The 27,621-nt window shown below is 34.9% G+C and overlaps 1 protein-coding gene and 1 long non-coding RNA gene across 14 annotated transcripts in view; both read left to right on the forward strand.

Moving 5' to 3' along the window:
* shot (dystonin-like protein short stop) overlaps nucleotides 1-27,621 on the forward strand; it is a 300,260-nt gene that overhangs the window by 206,456 nt on the left and 66,183 nt on the right. For all 13 annotated transcript variants that reach the window (XM_089710553.1, XM_089710550.1, XM_089710555.1 and 10 more), the window contains 10 exons: nucleotides 10,056-10,168; nucleotides 10,261-20,974; nucleotides 22,880-23,026; nucleotides 23,182-23,286; nucleotides 23,693-23,811; nucleotides 23,980-24,178; nucleotides 25,351-25,578; nucleotides 25,953-26,090; nucleotides 26,503-26,726; nucleotides 27,225-27,428. In XM_089710553.1, coding sequence (XP_089566679.1) covers nucleotides 10,056-10,168; nucleotides 10,261-20,974; nucleotides 22,880-23,026; nucleotides 23,182-23,286; nucleotides 23,693-23,811; nucleotides 23,980-24,178; nucleotides 25,351-25,578; nucleotides 25,953-26,090; nucleotides 26,503-26,726; nucleotides 27,225-27,428 — 12,191 coding nt within the window. The remainder of the gene's footprint in view (nucleotides 1-10,055; nucleotides 10,169-10,260; nucleotides 20,975-22,879; nucleotides 23,027-23,181; nucleotides 23,287-23,692; nucleotides 23,812-23,979; nucleotides 24,179-25,350; nucleotides 25,579-25,952; nucleotides 26,091-26,502; nucleotides 26,727-27,224; nucleotides 27,429-27,621) is intronic.
* On the forward strand, nucleotides 236-6,933 carry LOC149477182 (uncharacterized). The gene is made up of 2 exons (XR_016317611.1): nucleotides 236-514; nucleotides 5,933-6,933. It is a non-coding gene; the product is annotated as an uncharacterized LOC149477182 (long non-coding RNA).

A 27,621-nucleotide genomic window follows, 5' to 3' on the forward strand; every position in this document is an offset into this window, starting at 1 on the left:
AACACTCAAGTACTGGTAAAAATAAACTATTTCTATAACAATTAGGTAAAACATGAATTTACCTATGACTTTACGTAGATGTCAAGGATTTATCGATCCGAAACTTTGGTGTGTTACTCCATACCCATTACCCGCACAGTGAATTACACTTTACATTGTTTAGTTTCATGATAAGAAGGTTTAACTTTAAAACATGAGAAAGAAATATTAAAATTTAGTTACCTATATGTAGTTAATATTTATATGAATTTATATCTTCTATAGAATTGATAGTAAAATAAAAATGGAAATTCTCAAGTTGACTATAGATATAAATTCCACGATTTTTTTTACGTTATTTTATAATCTGTAACACCATTTATTTATTTGAATAAATCGATAGATCGCGCATACATCATTGCTTAGTAATAAATACAAAAGTAGAAATGTTCTAATGCTTGACCCTATTATAGACGTACACTGCAAGAAAAACACTTTGAATAAATCAATTTATATCTATACATATAATAAAATCGTAGGAAAGTCAAAACTGTACATTGAATATTTTTTTAAAAGAATACATATTCCATGATCTATAATCGATATAGAAGCCAAAAATATAGTTTTTAGAATTTTTGTCTGTTTGTCTGTTTGTCTGTTTGTCTGTTTGTCTGTATGTTTGTCCGAGCTAATCTCGAAAAGTACTGCATAGATTGACTTCAAATTTTGCATGAATATTACTAACAGGTCGAGTGAGGTTTTTTTAAACATATTATCATGCTATCACCTCCGGGGGAGGAGCTGTGAACCTTTACTTTTCTTACGTATTCCGTGTACTACGACAGCGTACAATCTAAAGACTCATGTTTAAATGTTGTTTTTGAGTAAGCCATGCTATTATCTAGCTTTACACTATAAAAACTACGTCATTTACGTAATTTGGGCAGAGAAACTGTTTAATGAATCTTAGACAAATTTGATTCAGCGCCATCTATGAGATTTCGTAAAAATCAAATCAATTTACATGTTAACACTACTGAACACAATGTTAAAAATTAATAATTTAAATATAATTATGTTATTTATTTATTTAACTCTTTAACCCATAATAAATCTTCCCTTCCCTATAAGGTGCGCTTATATAATTCGTGTGAATATACTACATTTTTAAAAGTGAGGGTAGATGTATATTATTTTAAGTCAAACTAGACACCATTACAGTTAATCTAATATTGATTGTGTTCATTGGTTACATTTTTAAAAATCTTCGTGTTTTAATAATTCGATCACGAGGCGGGACTCTAATACAAAAAGGTTAGTTCGTTGATAATTATTATTCCTTCATCATTTACATGTTGTTAGTAAAAATATACTTTGACTGTTAATACTTTTGTTCAGTATTTATCTGTATGATTATTGCTTGGTAATTAATATATTTTCATGTCGTATACCTAATTATAAACATAAGTGTGATGTGAAACTAGCTGGATTTATTTTTACACACTCACAGTCTTTTATTTTGTGTTAATGTTAAAATAGTATTAATAATAGTGTAAATCATAATATTTTTTCAAAGTTAAAAATATTTCCTTTTTTCTGATGGTGTTGCCATCGAATTAAACCGCGCTGTCGTTTCGTTCACAAAAAGTCATGTTATTAGGACCGAATATGTAGCCGCCTCAACTTACGGAAACGAGAGTAACCTGCGTTGTCTGTTAGTTATTGTATAGTCGAATTTAACGTTACATGGAAATTGGAATCTAAATATATGTATACCTACTTATATTAAATCTGTAGAGGTCAATTCTGCACATGAAATATATTTCCTAAATAACTATTATTTTTCATATTCGTGAGCAGAGCAGCAACTCCATTTTTAAGCTTTCGTCGCGTGTGCGTTCTTAATGCGTGTATCTTAATGGTTAAAGCTACACAGAAATCAAGTATGAAAGAAATGTTCTCCATATTATATAAAAAATATCTCCCGACATCATAAATGTCTATCTTTTATGGTTGAGCTTAGGAGTTCAAAGCTTTCTGATTATATTTGTCTACTAGCTGTCCCCGCGACTTCTTTCGCGTGGAATAGTGACTATGGGACCTATGACCATGGGCTCAGGGTGGGGCAACAATAAAAAATCATTTTTATTTTCATGCTCCCACTCCCGCGCCCACTCGCACTCCCACGCCATATGCCACGTTCAGTCCCAATCCCACGCCCACGCCCACTCCCCTTCACAATTAGTACCTACCAGATCAAAGCCAGGGTAAGCGCCCCACCCAGCCCCACCGTGGCTACGCCCATGCTGAATTACTACTTAAGATACAATTATTGAGTAAATACGTACTAAAGTCCGGTCGCGAAGCAGAAAGAATTTCGTACAATGACCTCTTTACCTACTGACAGTGGTCACAAACATTTTTGAATGAAGTGCAGTTTACATGAAATATTTGGAGGAGAAAATGTTTTTTACTAATTTATTAAATAAATGTCCTCTATTCATTTACAATACTTATTAGTTAGTTACATTTTAACTTTTTCAATAACAACGATATATTATATAAAAAAAGTGTGCGTGTACACACATAAGAAGTGAAACTTCTTTATGACCTTATTTTTCAAAAAATAATTTACTATGTAGGTACAATATTACAGAAATACGTTATTCTAACACGCGATTTCGACTTAGGCGGATTTTGATTGGACATAAAGAGTTTGAGGTTTATTCTTATAAATTTTGAATTCACAAAATCATAATTGAACACCTGACACCAATCAAGCAAACACAAACCTTACGCTCTCAGGTTAAAGGTTTACAATCCCTAAGGACGGCGGTCATTGCACCTGTGCGAGCAAGACACATTATTTTTACAAGGGAGTGACAGTGACAGGTAATAACAGGTTAATGTACGAAATTCTTCCTGCTCCGCGACCGGACTTTACCATAAATAATTAAAAGAATTGTTATTAAAATTTCTTACTAAACTGAGCTAAAAAACTTACGTACCAAATTATTAAAGAAAATCAAGAAATGAAATGCCTAACCTATACCAAATAGTTACTACATAATGTAATTAAAAATTATGATTAGTATATAATATCGAAAATCAAAAAAGAAATGCCTAACTAATTCTACGTAAAATTTCTTTTAAATTATGTCATATTATTTTTTAGGAACCAGGGGGGGGAGAGGAGCAAATTCTATTTCCTTCCTTTCTTAAACGGATGTTTTTAATAATCTATGGTGTAGCCACTGATCAGCTTAATCGATACTCAGTTTTTATCAAATCCAGCAACAAATCCAAATTAGATCTTTCCTGTCTCACGCACGTAACTAAAGGCTGAAGAGAGAGAGAGCACGTAACTAAACCGTTTAGACGAAGAAAAGTGTATAGAAAAAGGAATAAATAATTTCATAAACTTCCCGACGATCTTTAAAAATAAATTATGACTTTCATTTTTTTCATTCCCACTTTTACCCATAAGTAGGTATAATAAGTGGATGAACCAATTTTGATACACTTTATCTAAGAACCAGCGTCGGAAAATATTCTGCCTAACAAAAAAAACCGCATCTAATTCGGTTTACCTGTTAGCCAGCTACGGTGCCATAGACAGACACACACACACACACAGAAATACATAGCGGTCAAACACATAACACCAGTCTTTTTGCGTCGGGGGTTAAAAATATAATACGACATAATTTAAAGGACATTTTATGTGGAAAATTTACCTATACACCAGGGTAGATAATTTTTGAAACAAAAAAAAATCGCAGTAGGATGAAACCCATTAGAAAAGGATATGATAAAAATGTAAGGAAAAATAAATTACGGTCAATCGGAGTTCGGGAAGTGGGAGGGGGGGGAGCTTTTAAGAGAAAGAAATGGTTTCTCTCGATTTCTCGATAATAATAACACCTGCTAATTTTTTTCTACATATTTTAATTGTACAGACATCACTTTTCCACAATTTTATTATATATATTGCTTCACAAGCATTGGCAGACGACAAGCGCTTGTCGCCATCCGTCGCGATTTGAACTGAGCGTTCCCACGGCATGTGTGCGTATGGCAAGCACTGGCGAGCGACAAGCGCGCCGATTCCGGCGTGTGGTGTGGCGCGGTCGGATTTGTGAAGCAAACATGTCGTGGAAATCAGGCTTTAACTTAATTTTTATTCACCCGCATCAGTGCCACCTAAAAAATCTTTATATCGAAATTCGAGCAAAGTTAAGAAAATGAGAAATAAGAGTTCTCAAGGATCGTTAGAGATAAGAGGCTTACTATTGACCGAAAACAACATGTGTTATGCCGAACCTGAAACCGCTTCACAACGAGAATTGCGGCTCACAGCTGACCGCGAACGGCATGTACTATCCTGTGAGACCGAAACCTTCACTGAGAGGGTATAACGTCTCACAGCTGATCGCAAATGGCATATTGTACTATCCCGTGAGACCGAAACCCTCACTGAGAGGGAATTACGTCTCACAGCTGATCACGATCGTCATATTTTATCTCGAGAATCTGAAACTTTTACTCAATATGAAGACCGTTTGACAAATAATAGGGTGCACCATAATATTATTCGATCTCTCGAAGATGAACATGAGCATAAGCAATGACTAGAGTAGGGACGCGAATATTACCATTATTTGAGACAAGAACGATTAATAAGTTTGTTTAATGAAAGATTAAGAATTGAAACTATTGGTCTCTTGAAACAGACGAATAGCGAGAGGCCCGTCTTACTGCAGACAGATTTCGACATAGTCTTAATGACTTAGAGGTAAACATAGAAGATCAATCTACAAATTCGGTGGTGTGGTCCGACAAATATAAAAGTGGGTTTGCTTATAACCTCACAATTGATTACCTACAGATCATCTTCTGTATAGGCGATATTAACGTAGTATGTTCTTTTTGTAATGCTTTAAAGTGGAGTAAGGAGTCGGCTTTCATTTGAAGATACGCCGGAACCTTTGAAATCACTACTTTTAAGTTTTAGAGGAACATGTGCAATCTAAACAGTTCTTAGACAATATTAGCTCTTATAGTATAGCGTTTTAAATGATCCTTTGGTGCTCAACAATTATCAGATGCTCCTTTCATTCTTACTTTTAAGATACAAGGTCAAGTTTATCATTTGATAGGATCCCTTTTGCCTGAAGGCCAACCTAAGTTTCTTTAAATATATTTTGTATTCGACTACGACGAATAATCGAATACAACAAAATAAATATTTCTCGAATTTAAAACTGAACTCATTTCACAATTTTAGAACATGTTAATTCATCAGGTTAATCCGTATATATGCGTTTTAAATCGACATTAGAAGCTTTTCCTCAAGATGGTGATATTAATATAAAATTGGTATAAATGCCGATAGACGGAAGTCTATCAGCACTCAGGAATTCCCTGAGCGTGTTATAACGCCCAGGCCACAGTATTACAATTTTTCCTACAGTAGGGCGACGAATGTATTTTCGCATAGCAACGGAGGGGAACTCGAGGCTAAAGTGACGCGGGCCACGTACCACAAACATGCTTAGTTTGTGGTACCGAGCGCGAAAGAAAGTCATCGTGTTTTTAGTAAAGTTACTATGTAAACTAACGTAATTTATTACTTAGGTACATATTCTATAATGGTGCGCTCAAACTGTTAATCTACATTTAATTTAGATTATTATTTTAATTACTAAGAAATGTAGAATTTAAATCACATTCATTCATGTTTTCCTCAGATATTCGATGTCTATGATTTTCGATGATTTTAAGATTTTCTTATCAGAGTATTCAATTTTAATGTAGTTAAATTTTATAAGAGACAATTAAGAACATTCAAAAATAAAGTGTCACGTATTTTTTTTAAACGACGAATGACGAAAAACGACCGAATCGCGGACGAAGTCGCGGGCAACAGCTAGTCTATACTAATATAATAAAGCCAGTTTGTTTGTTTGTTTGAACGCGCCAATCTCAGGAACTACGAAAAATTATTTCGGTGTTAGATAGTCCGTTTATCGAGGAAGGCTATATATTATTACGCTAAGACCAACAGGAGCGGAGCAATGCGGGTCCAACCGCGGAGCACAGCTAGTGTCAATATAAAAATACAATATTTATTATTGAAACTTCATACAAGTAAGCTAAGTAGATTGTACGACCACTAAGCGTTTTACATTTCCCAAATCCGATTACTATGCGAGTACCCGACTTTTCCTTTTTAATAGAGCGTTGCAAATAATTCTGTATATATTTAACAATAAGTGCTACTTGTCGGTAATTGGCGTTAATTATTAACATATTGTCTTACTTCCCGATTCAGAGGAGATTCTTGATTAGAATCTTCTTTGAAAATCTGTGGGATCCACAGTTTTTCGTATGTATTAATAATATCATGATCATTTGTAAACAATTGTGCGATTTTTATTTAGCCTATTACATAAATTTTAACTACGTCACATAGAGGTTAAAAGTTAACCCCAGTAATTCTAAAGATTCTCAAGTTTGTTGACTTTGAGCCGATTTTTCAATGCTTGGATAAAACTTATTCGTCGAATAATGTATAAAACTACCATTTTAAATACGTATTCTAATTGCCCGTATTTGACAGTTTACGTGACATTTTAATATTATCGTGTAATACTTTATTGTACGGATAAGTTTTATCCAAGCATTTCGGCCCTTTGTTTACAATATTTTATGTCCTGTCTTTTATCCTCAAACAATATCGATATTCTATCTTTGGAAATACTTGTAGTAAATCAATCTTACGATAACTGTTATAATTATGTGAAACACGTGCTCTTAATTATTGCTTTTAACTTAATACTTTTCACGTGGCTATGGTTTAATAATAATCTTTTTATCTAGTTCCATCGCATCGTCTTTTGTTTATAGTGTTTTTCTATACATACTGTTTATGTTTATCTGTGTTAATTCCGATTTTTTTTTGTGTGGTGTCTCTCAATGTTAGCCAGAAGGGCTTCTACATTTTAACGCGGACGCGGGGGTGAACTGAAGGTTCACCCTGGTAGCGACATGCACAAGGGCGTCCCCCCGCCACGGGGACCACGAACCTCGGCTTGAGCTGTCGCTTGAGTGGAGGAGGTCAGAAGGGCCCTAATCGGACAGGGTTAATTCCGAAAAACAGTGCTTTAATATCTAAATGATAAAATCCAAAATAAAAGAAGATTAATATTTCTATTTACCTGGCGTCATTTCTTTGTTTCTCTTGCAAAGAAAACGTATTTGACCCTTCTATAAATAGTTTTATGTCTACGTTGATAGCTTGAATAATATTGTACTTACATCACACCTCATAAAATCGTACGACGTTATAAAATGTTATTTTTATTTAAAAACACCTGAAGTATACGATCGATGCAAGAGACCGGTCATTGAACTCCGAAAATTCAGTACATTGGTTGTTTTTGCGACGAATTCACCAGTGCATGCTTCGCTGAATAGAAAAGTAAAAAATACATTATGATATAATCGATTGCAAAACCTAGATCGTTTTGCTGATTGAAGTATCAAATAGCGTGAATATTAATTATAAAATGGTTATTGTATCTAAATTACTTGGCTAATTGGTCCAAACAAATTGAATGCCGGCTTTCTATCCAAAAAATAACAAGTGTCACACTTGATTTTTTAGATACAAGAATAAATTGTACTCATATCGTTAAGAATATAACAATGAACAAAATAATTCAAAATGACTTTGTATTATCTAAAAATATAAACAGTGAAGAGCACGCGATAACATTTGATAAAGTGGCCGATCGTGTTTTATCCGTAACGTTACATACATCATGTGTAATTTTCATGTTTATATTTACTTGCTAGTGTGAAAATTATATATACATGTATAATGTATTGACATTTAATTACAACAGCTATGTATTGTACAATGTTGTGATATATACGCTTTTGGTGTACCTCAAGGTCATGTTCTGAGGCCATATTATAATTGCCTATTTAGAGCTTATAAAATAGTTTTAATTGAAAAAGGACAGGACGGATACGGATAGTGTACACTATTTTTATATCATTGCAATCGAACGAAGTGGTAAAATCTATGAATATAGGAGTAATAAATTACCTATTACTAATCTTCGTCATATGTATAATCAGAGTATCAATGGTTGTAATGGAGTGAATGTAATGCATTTTTCGTTTGTTTAAACTCAGACTAAAATAGTTCATGAAGATGAAAGATAAAATAGATGAACATCAATTTATAAACAGCTCATAATTATAATGAGGAAAGGAAATAGATCGGATTAGCTTGTAGCGTTCTAAAATTGTTTATTTTCGGCGAGTTACTTATGGGTTTAGATAGTTGGATGCGTCTTGTTTTTGTTGAATTATGAACATTAAAAAAATATCCAGTTTTGTGTTGTATTCTTTTCTTTATCGATATAAGCTACTAGCTTTCCGCCCTCGGCTTCGCCCGCGTTTTCAGAGAAAAACCCGTTCCCGTAGGATTTCCGGGATAAAACCTATCCTATGTCCTTTTTCGGGTATCAAAATATATCTATACCAAATTTCATGCAAATTGGTTCAGTAGTTCAGGCGTGATTGAGTAACAGACAGACAGACAGAGTTACTTTCGCATTTATAATATTAAGTATGGATCATCACATAAGTACATCACATTACGATTACCAATCCTAGCATCGATTCGTATTATTAAAAATAGATTTTCAAATAACTAATACGTCTGCTATAAATGGTAATAAAATTAATTATCGTGATAAATATTATCTTTGTTTATACTATAAGCACGTACAATATTATTATTTTCTAACGTATCCTCACTTCAGCCTAATAATCATTGAAAATTGTTGATCTAGGTTAATTTATTAGGAGATTAGAGCATTTGAGTTGCAAACAAGTAGGGCTTACAAACGCTACTATACTATTCAGCCTGCCGTACTCACATCAAAGCTATTGAAATGCAAGTGTCAAGAGCAGGGTCCCCCTTAGCTAATGGTTTAAATAAATGTGTCACATTCTCCCATTCAATATTCACACTTATCACCTCGTCCCATGACCCATTTTCACGTGGACAAAAACAATTGCTCCATTTCAGCACCGCATTAGATTGCGCGCGCATCCTTCGGATATCGAATGGCCAAGTCATTTTCCTAACCTCAAATAACCTTAAACAGCTGTTGTATTTTATAAATATGCGTAATAATACGTTTCGGAGCTAACGTTGACCGCGTGAGGACGCGTCGGGAACGATTACGAAATGATTTAATTTTGGAACCGGCGTTATTACAACTTACGTTTTTTTCGTCTAGTTTCATTCAGTTTTCAGACAGACTTTTCGGCGTTCAGTTGCGTTCGGAAAATAATAATAATTTCTAATTAAGTGTAGTAATTTATTGTCATTGATTTTTTCTTTTCTATTGTATATAGGTTACATTTTGAATCGTTTTATAAAAGTATTTTGTGTGTTGTGATTTGTGTGAAACATGAGTGTTTGTTTAAGACGGTAGTGTGAACATTAATTAAAATGGAAGACTTCGATTATGACTTCGCGTATGAGTGTCGGGTTGGTATTATTTGAAATTAATTATTAGTTTTTAATTCCTGCTGAATTAAAAATATAGTTTGAGTTCGTACTAATTTCCAAATTTGTTATACGTCGTCAGAGAAAAAGGGATTATACCGGCTTGTTATATTATACATACTTATTATACAAGCGACATGTATTTTTACCTGTACGAAAAAAAAACAAATGTTTAATTAACGGAACAAAATTCATTCTTGTTGCCTTAAAAATTAGTTCCTTTTATTAGAATTAGAATTAAATTTAAACCGGGCTAAAACCATAAAATTAGAATTATTTATTAATAATTATTTCTAGGTAAAAATATACTATCTGATTGTTATACTTATTGAATTTTCACATTTCAATCTTCCATATTAAACTAAATTAAATTGTTTAGTCTTAGTTTTGTTCTTTGTGAAATTTATTTTTTACTAAACAAAGTAATGATTTGTACTTAATAAAAAAATATATGATTAAAAATATAATCTAATATTTTCAGCGCCTCGTGGAGGCAATGGCGCCGCGCTCAGCACGCTCGTTCCGTCAGGAATTCAATATGCAAGACGTTGCAACCACGGAACACACGTATACAACGCATTACACAACAGAGAAGTAAGTCCACGTCCAATATAAACTCCTAAAAACAACAATCTGTAGTAATCGTATCATTTACCATGAAATGCAACATTTTTTTCCTCTCACAGATTTGTCAGGACATCGCACACGACAGAGCTAGACGGTCACACGTCCGTTAAAACAATGACCAATGGCAAATTAAATTCCCCCAATTACACAACAAAAACAGTTATAGGTGATGACGATAGACCCGATGTTAGAAATCTTAAACGAGTACACAAAATGTACGAAGGGCCAAACATTATAGAATCGAGGGGTATCGTCCATCCTGAAACTAGGGAAATCTTGACCGTTGGTCAGGCTATTAGTATGAGAATATTAGATGTGCGAACAGGAAGGTTGCTATCTTCCCCTGACACAAGACAGACAATAACAATAGAACAAGCGGCCAAAGAAGGCCTCATCGATCCTAAATTAGCTGCAAGACTAACAGGACCTTGCGGCATGACGGAAGATGGAAATGAAGTCACGCTGCTAGAAGCAATTCAAAGAGAGCTGTACGATGCAGAACAAGGTCTATCAGACCCAGCGGAGAAACGAATTAAGGTGACTGTTGAATCTGAACCCGGACAAGGAATGAGTATATCGGATGCGGTGAACCGCGGTCAGGTCGATTTACAAAGGGGTCTATACAGATTGCCCAACGGAACTTACATTACTATTGCTGAAGCCTATCAGCGGGGCTACCTCATATACAATGAGATTATCAAAATAAAATCGAGCGCTTTATCTCTATCTGACGCGATTAGCCACGATCTTGTAGACAATAATGGTTGGATTTTGGATAGGAACTCGGGTGATAGATTCCAATTAGATGTAGCTATTAAAAATGAACTGATCAATCCAAATATTAGGGAAGTAGTCGACCCTAAAAATGACACAAAAATAACGCTTGCTGAAGCGATAGAAAAAAATATAATAAATACAAAACATTCGAAGTACATTCATAACATGACTAAGGAAAAAATGTCTTTCAAAGAGGCTGCTAATAAACGATTTATTTGCAAGCCGATGACTTTGAAAGATGTTTGTGATAAAAATTTAATGACAAATGATGGTAGGATAATATCTTCTTCAAATAGGTCACACCTCACAATTTTGGAAGCTATTTCTACCGGCGTCCTTGATAGTGATACTATTAAATGTGTTACTGACACGCAATCAGCCCAACTTCTTACACTGTCAGAAGCACTAGCGGCTAAAATAATTTTACCTGATAATAAATTCCGTGATAATTTAACCGGTGAAATTTGTACCATACCTGAAGCAGTAGATCGCGGTCTTATAACATCAGTATCGCAAAAATCTATATTCGATATAGATGGTTTTAGAGATCCTAAAACTGGAGAGTTTGTTTCGTTTAATGTAGCGCATAGTAAAGGTAATCTTAAATACGCTAATGGAGAAACGTTTTTAAAATCGGAAAGCGGTGATTTTGTATTCTTAGAAGATTGTACAAAAGTATCCACTATAAGACCAGAAGTATTAGAAATGTTTAGTAGAAAGATAGGTGTATTCGAAAATGAAAAGGAGCTATCTGTACTTGATGCCGTTTTTAAAGGCATTCTCGATCCGAAATCGGGTTACTTACTCGATGTGAACACTAAAAAACCTATTCCGTTTAATAAAGCAGTAGAAATTAATATGATTACACCAGAGGGTGCAGCTTTGTTAAATTCACTTTTAAACATAACTCTTACAATTCAAACTGTCACAAAGACTGTTAAAAGGTATGTCACTGTAACGAATACTAGTGAAAAACATAGTTCCGAAACAGTTATTACATTCTCTGAAGCAATAAGACGGGGTCTTATAGATGAAAACACGCAAACGTTTACTGATCCCACTACTGGCACTGTTTTCCCAATTCAACAAGCTTTAGATGAAGGTTTGTTAGGTGTTGATCAAAATGATCCCCGTGTCGCTCGAATTTCTGATCGCGTAACGAGAAAAGATTTAATTCCTGGCCAAGTAGTTGAATTAAAAATAACTAAAAAATCATTCATAAAAGAATTACCACCTAGTCCTGAAAGTAAACTACAGGAAGACCATCGACCAGAAACCATTAAAAGTCCCGATTATGTTAGGGAAACTAAGCAGCCGCGTGAAGCTGTCTCACGAGAAATAAGAACTGTTACTTCAACGTCAGTCGTTAGTGAACCTTCCGTTACGTCATTGACTATAAAGAAAAATACAATAGAACTACCGCGCGGAGGTTGGTCTCTTAAAGACGCCATTCAACAAAATTTGTTCGATCCAGTTAATGGCATATTTATTATTCCCGGTACTGACAGAGTTCTTGATTTACAAGAAGCTTTAAAATTAAATTTAATAAACTCTGATTCGGCTTATGTTATTGATCCTAAAACTAAGAAAGAGCTTCCTCTGCATGCAGCTTTAGAACTTCACATTTTAGATAGTAGGGGTCAATATAAACATCCTAGCGGCCCGTTGACGATGAAAGATGCTATTGATAGACAATACATAATTTTCGTTCAACTTACCACAATATCTAAATCTACACAAAAAGTTATAACAATAACGTCTATGGCAGGTATGCCTGATAAAATGGAAATATCGGAAGTTCATGATAACACCGGAGGTGTTTTAATTTCTGAAGACCAAACAGCTTTAGAACCAGTTCAAGTAGAACCTGGTGTAATATATGATCCTTCCACAGCATTAGTTATATCTACGACTTCAGGTACTTCTGGAAATATAATTGAAGCTGTAAATCAGGGTATTGTACCGAGCAAGTCAGTTAAAGTAACAGATCCACAAACAAAGAAGCTCATTTCATTAAACGAAGCAGTAAATAAAGGCATTATTGATAAAAATACTGGTGAATACAGAAATAAATCAGGACAAAAAATTAGTTTAGCAGATGCCACAAAGATAGGTTTGATAGCTGTCTTGGGCGCACCCCTTGTTGCAGCGTCTAAGGTTATTCAAGTTGTGAAGAATACTATGGTAGTAGACCCGAATACGGGTGAGGAATTACCGTTGGAAGTTGCTTATGAGCGTGGTTTAGTTGATCCGGCAACTTACAAAAAATATGAAGAATCTTTACGAGCGAGAACTCCGAACGATGATGATAACATGACAATGGACCACTCTACAACTGAATCCAATATCACGATCAGAAGAGTAATAACATCAACTGTAATTGATCCTAACACGGGAGAATCTATTTCAATTGATGAAGCTCATGAAAAAGGTATTATTGACTCAACCACATATAAAAAATATAAGGCTGCACTTAAGGATACATCGCCATCAGACGTAACCAATGTTGATATAACAACTAAAGGAATATCAAAGCCCTTGTCAGTGGGAGCAGCAGTATCTGAAGGATTTATAACTGTAGAGTCTATACAAAATAGTTTAACGATGGATAGAAATAACGTTGCAAAAACATTAGGTCAAGATAGACTTATTAAACAAGAAGTTGTAGAGATATCTAAAGTACAGCAAAATGATAAAGCAAAATACATTAATAATGTTTCATCATCTTCAACTGGAAAAATGACCGGTGAATTAAAACCTAAAGTATTACAAAAACTAAGAAGACACGTAATTTTGCCCTCGGAGGCAAAAGATAAAAAAATAATTGATGAAAAAACTGAAAAATTGTTGGACGGAATTAAAATGCTCAAAGAGCAAAATGGAGATCCTATTACACTTGGAAAAGCAATCGAAGTAGGTTTGATTGATGCGAAACAGGGAAAAATAAGAGATCCTGTACGTGGAGATGTGATTAATATCAAGGAAGCTATTAAAAGAGGTCTGCTGGATGAAGAGGGTCAAAATGAAATATTACTACCCTTGGCTAGAAGCTTAACAATCCCAGGAGTATTAGAACAAGGTTTGCTTGACCCAAGCACCGGCAAAATTATTCATCCTGAAACTGGAGCGCATTTGAGCTTAAGAGAAGCTATTATTTGTGATATTATTGATCCCTTGTCGTGTATCTCAATTGGTCCAAATAATTCGATAACAATCGCTGAAGCTATTGACAGAAATATTATTGATCATGAAAGAAACGTTGTCAAAACAAGCGACGGCCCTATAGATTTATTATCTGCAGTAAATATGCAAATTTTCCCCGAATCAAAGATTATTTCGGACATTCCTCCAGCTGCTATGACCCTTCCAGTTGCAATAAAACAAAATGTTTTAGATCCAAAAACAGGAATATTCAAGCATCCACTTAAAAATGAAAATATACCGGTAAGCAAAGCGGTCGATAGAAATTTAATTATGGCTATTCCATATCCTCATGATTCATCGGCAACTAAAATTGACGATGCAATAAAAGATGGCTTAATTGATTTTAATACAAGCACATTTACTGATCCAAAAACAAACGAGCGAATGCCGATTGATAAAGCTTTGGAACAAGGATTACTGGTCGTGAAACCAAACACAGACGTTAGTGATGTAATAACGACAATCACAGAAACTTTTTCATCGGAACACACCGTAACAACAAAAATGGTAGAACTTTTAGCAGATTATGTTTTAGTTAGTGCAAATGAAGTGCAAAATATCAAAACGGGTGAAATTATCACTATGGTTGAAGCTCGTCGTAGAGGAATTGTTCGCGATGAACAAACTAATAAAGAACATTTTATTACCAGTGACACGACTTTTAACTTTGGTGAAGCTGTTGATCTAGGCTACATCAATATTGAAAAAGGTACCTTTACACATCCTAATACTGGTGAAATTTATTCCATAACAGAAGCAGTGAATAGTGGTTTATTAAATACTGATGTTCCACAAGAAGCAGATAAGAAAACACCAAAAAAAGAGATGGAAATGTTAGATTTGAATGAAGCATTTGATCTACTTTTTGACGAAAAGTCACAGAAATTCAGAGATCCAACATCGCCAAATAACGTGTTAACATTAAAAGAGGCATTAGAAAAGAAAATCGTTAATCCTGATTCTGTAATTTACGATATTAACGCTGGTAGACCAGTTACCGTACAAGAAGCTGTATATACAGGATTAATTGATTGTAAAACTGGTAAATTTAGGGAACCTGAAACAGGTAAATCCGTTGATATTAAAAAGGCAGCTAAAATGGGCTTAATTGCTATTGTAGGTGCACCAGTATTAGCAGGCATGGCAGTCGTAGAAGGTGCAAAAGCTATATCTAATAAGATAATGAAACCTAAGCAAAATGAAATCACTGTTCCAGATGTCTCAACAACCAAGAAAGAACACGACATTAAATCTAAACCTTCTATTTCTAATCTTAAGGAGATAGAAACTATTAAGAAATCAAATGACGATGAAACCACCACAGTTAAGAAAAGAGGTGATAAAGAATTAACACCGCAAATTGAAGCTAAATCTGACTCGAAAAATAAGCGTTTACCCGCACATGAACCGTTGGATGAAACAGATAGGATGACTCCTTCATCCGAAAATAAAAATATATTGCATAAAGATAATAAACCAGAACCTAAACAAATTAAGCAATTAGAAAACGAAACTTCGAAATTCATTATGAAAGAACAAGAAAGTGCTTTAGGTCAGTCATCCAGTCCCGTTCCGAAAACAGACGAAAAACATCATTTAAATGACGACAAAAAGCAAAATAAAATTGCCACAGTACCAACAAATCAATCAGAAAAAACTCCGGTATTGGAAACGGAGGAAACTTCGAATCAAAAAGTAACAACACCAATAAATAAGCGTGTAACATCAGAAGACGTCATTGAACATACTATTACCACAACTGCATCCGGTGGGATCATAGGGACTGAAACAGAAACAATACCATCCGATAAAGATAAACAGCTTGGTGCTCAGCCTAGTGAAAAGCAAAACATTAAAAATAAATTAGTTGAATCTGATTCATTCCAAAAAGCGACATCAGGAGAGACGGCTAAATCTTCTCCAGGAGAGAAACCCATCGATTCACAAAGCGATGGCACTAAAAAGGAAACCATTGCAAAAGAAACAGGACCTCATGGGGAGACTATTATTGAGAAAACAGTAAATAGCAAAGAATTAATAAATCAAAATAAACTTCCAATTACAACGCAAGATAGTGTTAAAGAAGTGGAAGTAGCGCCTGGTGTTATTTTTGATGCAACGGAAAATAAAATTGTTACCGTTGAGTCCGGTAAAGTGATCGATGTACTATCAGCAATTAATGAGGGCATAATTTCATCGGAGAAAATTACAATTATAGATCCTACAAGTCAAAAACAAATAAGTTTAGACGACGCAGTAAGAATAGGTGTACTGAATAAAGATACTGGAGAAATAAAAGACAAAAGTGGAAACAGCATGACATTTGCTGATGCTGCTAAACTTGGTTTGGTTGCTATAGTTGGTGCTCCTATTCTAGCAGCATCGAAAGCGATAAGTATTGTTAAAGATGCAATCAACGATGACAAGAAACAAACACAAAGCTCGTCGGTCGTTAAACAGCCTCAAAATAAATTAGATTCTGTACCAACTATTGACATTTCAAAATCACCAATATCTGAAACTAATGAAAGTGATTTACTTAAAGTTCAAAAACCAAAGATGGAGTTAAATGGCCAGCAAGCAAGCGATGCCAAAGCTGTATCAGCTATGCTTATAGAGGCGGAAAAACAACCATTACGAGTAATAGAAGAAATAACAGAAAACAATGTTACGAAAGAAAAGCAGGAACCGGTTCAAATTCTTTTCGAGAATATACCATTAATTGACGCTATTGCACAAGGTAAAATAGAACCGAAAATTTGTAGAATTATATTAAATGGTACTGAGTTACCGCTGACTGTTCAAGATTCTTTAGACCAAGAGCAAATTAGTAGATTCACTCCCGTTGATGTTGTTTCTAAAAATTGCGTTATCGTTCGTATGTCTAAACCAAAAACACGACTATCTATTTCAACAAAGCTTACTCCCGAAGAACTTTCAGAAATGGGTATATATGATATCGAAAAGCAAATATTTTTGAATCCCGAGACAGGAGCCAAAATTACATTTGAAGAACTAGTATATGGCTTGAAAGTGTTTGATCCCAAAGCAATTTTAGTAAAGGACCTGAGTTCTAAATCAGACGCATTCATTCCGTTTGATGAAGCTATTTCGAGGCCCATTATTGATAAATCAACTGGCCATATGGTTAATCCAAAAACAGGAAAACGTGTCTCATTTTTGGAATGTGTACAAATAGGTTGGATAGTGGAAAAACCCGAAGATGTTACTATTACAGAACAATTCACAATTGAATCTGCTTTAGAACAAGGCCTCTATAATGCCAAAACTGGGGAAATTCAAGATGCAAATAGTGGTGAATTGATTCCTATTTCAGAAGCTATTCAGAAAAGTATTATTGATCAAGACACATTGCATATACTAGTTCCAGGTTCTAATGAAACTCTAACTTTATCAGATGCTTTAGAACGTGGAATAATAGAAATAAACAATGGAGTCATTATCATAATTGAAACGCAAGAAATTATTGAAATCACAGTTGCCATTCAACGAGGTATACTTACCTTTACGCGAAGACCTATTTCTATAAAAGCAGCCATTGAAAAAGATATGTATGAACCATCAACAGGAAAAATTAAAGATACAACTACCCAACAATTAGTGACAGTTGGTGATGCAGTCAATAAGAATATTATTCATCCTACTATTTCTGAAATCAAGGATACGTCGCTAGAAAAATATATTCCACTATCAGAAGCGCTTGAAACTAAATTATTGAACCCAGAAACAGGTAAAATTACAGACAAAAAGACTGGTAAAGACATTCCATTAGACGAAGCACTGAAAAAGGGTCTCGTAGCAACAAAGTCTATAACATATTCTTTGTTTGATATAATTGAATTAGGTTACTATTCTCCGGACACGTGTAAAGTTCTTGACCCTAGAACCGGTGAAATTATAACATTAAATAAAGCAATCGAAAATAAGCTTGTAGATCCGTCTAACGTTAGAATAAAAGACGACAATATTGATGCAGTTATTAGTTTTGATGAAGCAGTCAAGTCAGGTCTCGTAGATTTAGAACAAGGCGTTATCACGTCGCCTCACTTAAATTTCAAAGATGCTTCTGAAAAAGGGTACTTGTTTAAAGACCAAAAGCCCTGGACATTACAGGAAGGGTTAGTACAAGGTTTTTATGACCCAGAAACAGGTCTCCTAACAATTAATAATGCAACAATGACTCTTGAAGATGCAATTAAAATTGGTAATATAAATCCTGAGGCGCTTACTGTTAGGAACTCTGTAACTGGGGAAATAATAACTCTCAGTGATGCAATCAAGGTAGGAATAATAGATTCTAAAGAAGGTAAAGTAATGGATCCGGTTCAAGGGGATAAGATATCTTTAACAGACGCATCGGAGCGTGGTCTGATCGTTCCAGCAAAACGCAAACTTAGTTTACCTGAAGCCGTATTTAAAGGTTTCTATGATCCTAAAACTGGCAAGTTTTCTCACCCTCAAAGCAAAGATAAGATTCAAACTGATAGAGCTATAAGAAAGAGAATGATAGATCCTCAATCAACTTTAGTACATGTGGGTGGGAAAGTTATACCGTTTGAATTTGCCGTTGATAAAGGAATTGTAGATGGTAGAACAGGGACTATTCTGTTAGGTGAAGAAAGAGTAGATTTTAGAGAAGCATTTGAGAGAGGTATTTTAGTAGAGGTGCGACGACCATTATCACTTATTGAGGCGCTTGAGAAAGGTGTTTACAATGAAATCACAGGTCTCTTTATGGACCCACAAACTGGTAAGAAATACACCCTTTCGGAAGCTATTAAAATGAATCTCATTGACCCGCAATCTGTTCATATACAAGATAATAGACTTGGTAAGTGGGATAAAATCAGTATTGCTGAATCTATTGAAACTGGGGTTATAGATGATAATACAGGTAAAATTAAAAATATTAATAACGATAACGAGGAAATTAGCTTGCGTAAAGCTTTCGAAATAGGTTTATTAGTCGATGGAAAAGCTCCTATAAGTTTACAAAGAGCACTACACCAGGGTATTTATGATGATAACACGGGTAAAATTATTGATCCCATTACAAATCGCAAAATTACACTGCACGAATCTATCAGGCGATCTATAATAAGTCCTAAATATCTTTGCTACTTCGATAAAAAGTCTGAGAAACCTTTAACTTTAGCAGAGTGCTGCCGTAGTGACATAATTGATCGTAGAAGCGGTAAGTTTAAAGAACCAAGTTCTGACATTCAAATACCTTTGTCTGAAGCAATGAGCTTAGGTCTTATTGTTGACATAGAAAGCGGAGGATTCTCTCTTTATAATGCGTTAGCTATGAATATGTATGATATAACGGAAATGGTATTTATACATCCCGTATCTGAGAGAAAAATACCGCTTGTAGGTGCAATTAATGAAGAGTTAATTAACCCTGAAACATCACTTATTAAACATATTCCCACTAGCAAATATATTAAATTACCCGAAGCAATACAAACGGGTATCATCGATGAAAATCACAGTGTTTATATTTTGCCTAATGGTAGCCAAATAAATCTGTTAGATGCTAAACATCGTGGCTTAATCGTCACTTCAAAGAGAGATCTTAGTTTAGAGGAAATAATTAAGAACGGTCTCTTTAGGGCTGACAATGGAAAAATAGTAGATCCTAGCAATAATGAATTTATTGATATCAAAAAAGCCATTGAAATCAGGCTTCTAAATCCTGAATTAACTGTTGTAAAAGACAGTTCTACCGGCAAATTCAAACCATTACCAGTAGCTATTCAGCATGGCGACGTTGATATTAATAAAGCAAGAGTACTTGATACTAAAGCAAAGAAAACTTACAGTCTCGATATTGCATTTGATAAAGGTCTCCTTGTTACTGTTGTACAACCGCTCACGGGTCAAACTGTTTCAAAACGATACGTTCCAGACTCTTCTTCTTCTAAGGAGCCATTACTACGTGAATTTACTTTAGACGAAGCAATAAAATATGAATTTATAGACCCAGAAACTGCATTAATCAAAGACCCACACAAAAATAAATACATTCCGCTTAAATTAGGTATCGCTGAAGGTATTATCGATAAAAATGTTAAAGGTATGTTTGATACCCAAAGGTCAAAAACACTTTGTTTCACTTTTGAAAATAGTTTGATAGTTTACGTCAGACAACCACTAACGTTTGAGCAAGCGATAGAAGAGGGTCATCTTAATATCAGTAACGCCCGGTTCACTGACCCAGAATCCAACGAAGTACTAACGATTAAAGATGCCGCGATTATGGGATATATTGATCCAGATACTGCGCTCATAAAAGATAATCTCAAAAAGAGGTTAGTTAAGCTTCCCGAAGCGTTCCGTAAAGGGCTTATGGATGCTGAGAAAGGCAATATCCTAGACACAGAAACATCAAAACTAAACACGTTAGGCGCGGCTATCGAATCAGGTCTCCTTATGACGCCTAAGAAGAGCTTCAGTCTCATTGAAACAATCAATTTTGGAATTTATAATCCAACAACTGGAGCTCTTAATGATCCGTTTATCACAACAAGCGTTATTGATCGAAAGAGATTGACACTAGGCGAAGCAATTCAACAGGGAATTGTTGATCCATCTAGTACAGTTGTGAAAGAACCAGACACAGGGAAAATATTGCCATTGGTACAAGCGATCGAACAACAGCTTATCAATCCAGTCGAAGGAAAACTAACCATAGATCCGAAGAAAGGAATCAGTCTCGATTTAGTCAAAGCGTTTAAGAAGGGTTACTTACTGCCAGCAGAAACGAGGGTAAGTTTATTTCTTTATTTAAAATTGTTGTGCTTTTATAAAGCAATGGTGTTGCTTTGATTTTCCTTTTCCACTTTTAAATGGTGAACTATCTTGTTTAAGCGTGTGGCTTAAGTATAGCATGGCACGACACCCACAAAACATTTTATATTGATGGACACATTATATGTTTATGACAAAATATCAACCATTACCATTAAAACATAAGTCATCCAAACGTCTTTTAGAGTTTTTATAATTCGTAATTAAGCACGTACACATTGTTATTATAGTATAGAGAATGTTTATTTTCACTGATCAATTTGACTTGTGATGTGTAATTATTTTTTTGCAATATTTGATTATTATTTCACAATGTTTGCTTTCTCTTAGTGATTGTGAAACTTTTTTATTATCTTTAACCTGACTTGTGTTCGTCTTTAGATGCTTAAGTTTAGGTTAGTATGCTTTACAATTGACAGTTTTCCACATAGTTTATTTTTTGTCTGGGACCTTGATATACCCAAATATAGTATTAAAATATTATTATTGAAATTCATGTGTTAAACTTTTGATGGTATATGAAGGTTTTCATAATGCAGGGCCATAGTTGTATTGAAAACGTTCAATTGCAAAGGAAAATGTGCTTTCACATTTTGTAATAAGGCTCGATGTATGTTGTTTTTTATTTCCAGCCGTTGCCTGCGATGCTAAAGAGCCCTTTTGAGCTAAATCGTGAATGCTTGCCTTTGAGGGATCATATTAACGACGATTTAAAGAACCATCACCGTTTCGCAAAATACCTAACATCCATAATCACTTTGTGCTAAGAATGTTTAAGAGAGATCGAAAAGGACCCAATGTCCTGACCTGTGTCATCGATCTTTCGCTTTCCTATGTTCGCTTTCTCATTTGGAAACCAGCGATGTATGACAGCTGGGTTGTTATTATATAAATCGATTAGCGTTATGACTTTACGTTCCGATGTACTCATTCCGTGAAACGTATGTTTGTTCACAATAAATTTCGGAATGCATGAACGCTAAATTATATTGATGTCGGTTATAAGGCGGAATCTCGCGGTGCAAACATTCACAATATCAAATGGTAAAACATTTTCTCCGAACACAAATACAAAGGTAGTATTTATAAATTCATTATCGTCTTTTGAATAAGCGTCTCGATGAGAACTTATTTCATTTGTTGTCGCATTTTCTGTTGTGTTTATTTTTTATGTTCGATATTATGATAAAACAAATGAAATAAGACCTCTATTTGAATTAAGTACAATGTAATCGTTAAAAATCTCATCTAAATGTACATTTACTATCTTACGTTACTTTACATAGAACTTGAGTTTCAGATATATCCTGAGGTATTTCTTTTCTTTTTTATGCTCTTAACATTTAACTCTAATACAAAGTTATTAATAAAACTGAAGATGTTGATACCATTACTATGCTCTTACTGATTGCAAATGTCGAAATGTTTTTGCTAACCTTAAATTTTGGCATTTGCAATTGTGTTCACAGCTTGCATGCCACGCTTTCTTGCACATTTGTTTTTTACTGATGCACAAATACATTTTGTGATTTTCTACCATCACGCTCTTTGTATATTGGCTGTCGTGTCGCATTTGTTCTAGGCATCGTTTCTACTATGTAGTGTGCTTGTAGTTAAGGCTTCTTGGGTAACTAGACTATTACGTCTTCGACTCGAACATTCAAAAGCGCTCATCGTATATACCACTGTTTGTATTTCGCACCTTTTAGATTTACAGTGACTGACTGCACTGCAAACTAGTTAGATGCATTATGTACAAAACGCATCGTAGATAGTGTAATTATGACGCTATGGGCATGTTAATAAAGCCCATTTTACAATGACTTGTTTAGATTGTTATTAACATGTTTGTATCAAATTTAGCAAGCAGTCGAAGAGAAGTACAGACTTTGCGATGAGACTCTATCAAAATTGTTGGAATGGATCGCGGTTGTGGAAGAGAGGCTGGCTAACCAAGAAGCTGTTAAAGAAGATATGGATGAACTACGAAACCAGATCAATATACTGAAGGTATGGTGCTTTATATCTTATTTAATTTTCTTTTGCTCCATTCACGGTACTTAACCGCCATTCCCGTAAAGTAAAGATCTATTGCCAATAAAATTGAATCCTGCTACCTTTTTTCTCTTCTATATGTTGTTTCTTATCTTATATCTTTATTGCAGTTAATAAAGGATGACCTAGAGAGCCACCAGCGCCAAGTGTCCGCGTGCGCCGACCAGGCCAAGCAGCTGCTCGTCTCCGGCAGTGATGTGTTGGCGCCTCATGAGGTAAGTGTCCATTTTAGTGACATAGCTATTGACTAGATTTACTAGATGTATATAATATATTGTGATTTGTAATAGATTAGGCTCGGTGTAAGTTAGTTTTAGAGACAGTGTCGTATTTAAATTGATGAAGTATTGCCGTTGAAACTACGTTGAATCAATTATTTTATAACGCTGTTACTTCTTAATTTAAAAAATGGATATCTACAGGATTACAAAGTTTTTGTGTGTTTATTTTTCACTATATAAAAAAATATTGTGAGTTCGTGTAATCATAAGATTTCTTCTTCTTTATTATTTGTATTAAGACATAATTAAACTTATTTATTAAATTATTGTCTAAGTTTGTTTTTCCTGGTATGTATGTACAATAAAGTATAAATAAATAAACTATTTTTTTGCCTCATAGGTGGCAGCACTGGAACGCGGCGTGAGACAACTCAAGCAGCGGTGTGACAGGTGCACCGAAAAGTGCGATAAGATGCTCAGACGACTTGTCGTCGCTAGAGACGAACTTGGCAAATTCACGTAAGTTAATTTGTAACTTTTCTTGACTTTGGTATAAATCATACAGGAAGTATTCCATTAGCAGAATTCCTTCTTTAACTCTACTTCTATCATTACCGATACAACCAAAAATTTCCACTAAATGATTTGCACTCTTCACTTTAATGTTAATAAATAAATAACTTCCAGGAACGAATTAAACGCCTTCAACACCTGGATGGACGGTGCGTTCCGTACCCTTGAAGACAAAGAAGTAGCTTTATCTAAAGTGGACAATCTTTCTGGAGAAAGTGACGATGTTCGGGAATTCGTGTCTGATGTTATCGCGCACCAAGCTGACCTAAGGTTCATAACTATGGCTGCGCAGAAGTTCGTCGATGAGAGCAAGGTATGTAGGATAAAACAAGATTATTTTAAGGCTAGGTTTACAAGAAGTAGATATGCCAGAGTATATGAAAGGCCAGATTAACCAAATTCTGAGGATCTTCGATAGGATTATTTGTCATTTATATCTGGCAGATAACTTATTCTGATGTTGTGAAATTGATGTTATATAAATTGTTTTTACATATCGAAGAAGGAAGTTCACTTTATTAATGGAATAGAAACTTTCCAGATATACAGATTGAGCTATAACCACTCAAGTGCTGAACGACCGGGAGCCGGTCGATCCACATTCAGGGGCTTGTGCGTTGCGACCGGCTCCCGGTCGATCAACAGTCGTGGGTTTTGCGTTCGCTTTATAAAACGGTCTAATAACCTTCCTCTTTCTAACTTATATGACATGTTGAGGAAAGAACAGGCTAGCTATAAATCAAGATAACAACATAACCACATGATTTAAGTGGCCCACTTTTCATGACACATTGAGCAGGTAGTTTTTTGTACAAAAAAATAAACAAGGAATGTGTAAAAAAAATGTATGGGAGGGTATGATGTTTTTATTTTCTCGTAAGAAGAGTGTAACAAAGGATCAATAAATATTAAAATCTCACTGAACAGCTGTTTAATTTTTTATTAGCAGACAAAATGTAACAAAAATTACAAGGGTACATTTGCTTTGACTTACAAGTTGTTTTTATTTATTTAAATGTTACCATGTTTTGACAAGGCATAGACTATTTTATTATCTATGAATATACATACTTGCAAATGTGCTATTGATAAAGGAATCTGAGATAATCGACTTTAAAAAAATATTGGACCGCCAAAAACCCCAACTGCGGCGGCACCGGGAGCCGGTTTCGCACAAGACCCGATTTTTGCAAAATGGCTCCCGCACTTGAGTGGATAAATTATAAAATTTTATTAAATAAATAGCACTACCCATTATTAGGTTGGGTGATGTTTTAACTTACATTTTAGGGATGTTTTACAAATTACGAAAAAATATAATCTTGACGTTGATTTGTAAACATGTCCATTATCCATATTATTGATTATGTGAATTATATGATATTTTATAGGAATGAATTATTATATGTTAAGCTTTTTTTTCTGTTTTGTTACCATGATACTATTTATTTATTAAAATGACTGGATTGTCCGTGTTCTACACAGGAGTTCCTATCGATCCTGAACGAATACCGAACATCCCTCCCCACTCGTCTTGCGCACGTAAGCGCGGGCGGTGAAGGCGCAGTTCGGGAACGGGCTGGACTTGCTAGACGACGGCACGCGGAGTTGGCTGCACGTGCACAACGATTGTTGGATAGACTGAGGGCTGCAAGTGAGGGGGCTGCTAGGTACTCGGATGCGTTGCAGAGGGCGCAAAGATGGATGCACTCGGTGAGTGTCGGTAAAGGGTAGGAAAAATTATGAATGAACGCGTTTTTGAGTGTATAAAAGAGTGGGACTAGCTCGATTAAACGCTAAGTTGGTATAGCGTGCGACCGTGACGTAAAAGTGAACAGGGAGGGAAATAGAAACTATGTTATGATGTACAAAACAGATTTTTGAGCTGATATTTAAAAAAAAGAATGTAAGAGATAACTATTTTTATAATTTATTTATTTATTTCTATTTCTGATTCAGCTTTGACACTTAATCCAAACGAAGTAACAATTCACATATTATACCTCCAATTAAGTACATTTAACAATCTATAACTGTGTTTAAATATCTGTAAATGTTTAACTAATAATGTGTTCACATCTTAACAGTTGGAGCCGCAAATCCGCACAGTACTATCTGAAGCGGTGGCTGGAGATCCGCGCTCTGTTGAAACACAACTGTCCAGAGCGAAGACTTTGCACAGCGAGATACTGTCGCAGGGCAGACTTGTTGATAACGCTAAAGATGTAAGTTGGAATTGTAATAACATTACACACACATAATTCTGTTGAAATTATAATAATGGAAAAATTATTGGTACACACACATACAAATATACACATATAAAAAAACACTTATTTTTGATGTAATGATCATCCACTTTTTATACTGAGAACTGTATAAAATGCTCATTTATATATTTAAGAAAAATGTTTTTTTGGGCTCAAATAACTCACTGCGTTTATAAAGATTCGGAAGTACTTTTCAGATTTCTACTATGATAAATATTTAAAATGATTCCTATAGCATTATGCCCTATAATAACATGTGATATGAATAAAAAAATTAATAAAAATTCCTGCCTATACTAAATTAACTCTGTCCACTTACAAAACGTTCTAAAACACCCTTTTCAAAATGCCCTAATCTTATTTCCAGGCGTGCGACCAGCTAGTAAAATCACTAGAAGGCAATCTAACACCATCGGAAATACGTCAATTAGAAGTACCAATCATCGAGTTACAAGAACGCTACGGGGAGATCAGTGAAGCGGTAGCGGGCAAGTGTGGGGAGTTGGAAGCTGCGTTGTTGCATTGCCAGGGGCTACAAGATGCGGCTGAAACTCAGGCCAATTGGTTGGCGCAAGCGGAGAATAATTATAAGTGAGTAGACATAGTAGTAGAATCAGTGGTAAATGTTAAAAAAGACGGGTTGCTCCGGGAGTGCCGGCAGAAGTGAAAACTTGATTATTAACGTTCAGCATGTTTGATATTTTGGAATGGTATCCGTCTTACGCTTTTTCGATCAGGTCACGTGTCCAGACGCGAGTTTAAGATTTTATACCCATTACAGAAAAAGTGCTCAACGCCGCTAAAGAAGTTTTCACTTCAAAAATGTTATGACGATTCAAAAAGGCTTTAATAAGAAGCTAATTAAATAAATAAATGTTTGAGTTTGAATATGGTAGAAATTACCCCCGAATTTATAACATTTTAATCGTTTACCCGAAGAATTTGTCAAATTTTCAAAAAAAATTTAAAATGTCTAATATTTCTGAAACTTATGTTTCGGTAGGTAATGTTTTTTTTACACCAAATGAGCTATACTTTCACCCCTTTTAAAACTATTACATGTTCTACAATAAATGTACCATTTTCCAGGAGTCAACAGTCAAAACCCGCGTCCTTAATCCGCGAGCGTTTAGACGAGCAAATCCGGGAACATCGCATGGTGCAAGGGGAAGTAGAAGCTAGACGAGCTGCTTTAGCGCAATTACCGGCTGCAGCTAGAGAGGCAGCTAGAACTCCTTCTAACGCGAGGATAGCTAATAAGCTTGAACAACGCGCTCAAGACTTGTACACTAGGTAAGAACACCAGGTTTAAAACATAGCAGAAAATTAAAATTTAAAAACAGGTTAAAAGATAGTAGAAAATTGAAAAGGTATACTAGGTGAGAACACCAGGTTTAAATGATAGTAGAAAAAAAAGTGTGTCATACGTGTCAGAAGTCAAACTTCTTTGGCAAGATTCAAAGATAGCAAAATCGTCGACGTCACG

The sequence above is a fragment of the Colias philodice genome, chromosome 25 (genome assembly GCF_061535455.1).
Source record: "Colias philodice isolate Cphi_HAF_F1 chromosome 25, ilColPhil1 Martin Lab GWU primary, whole genome shotgun sequence".
In the NCBI taxonomy this organism is placed as follows: Eukaryota; Metazoa; Arthropoda; class Insecta; order Lepidoptera; family Pieridae; genus Colias; species Colias philodice.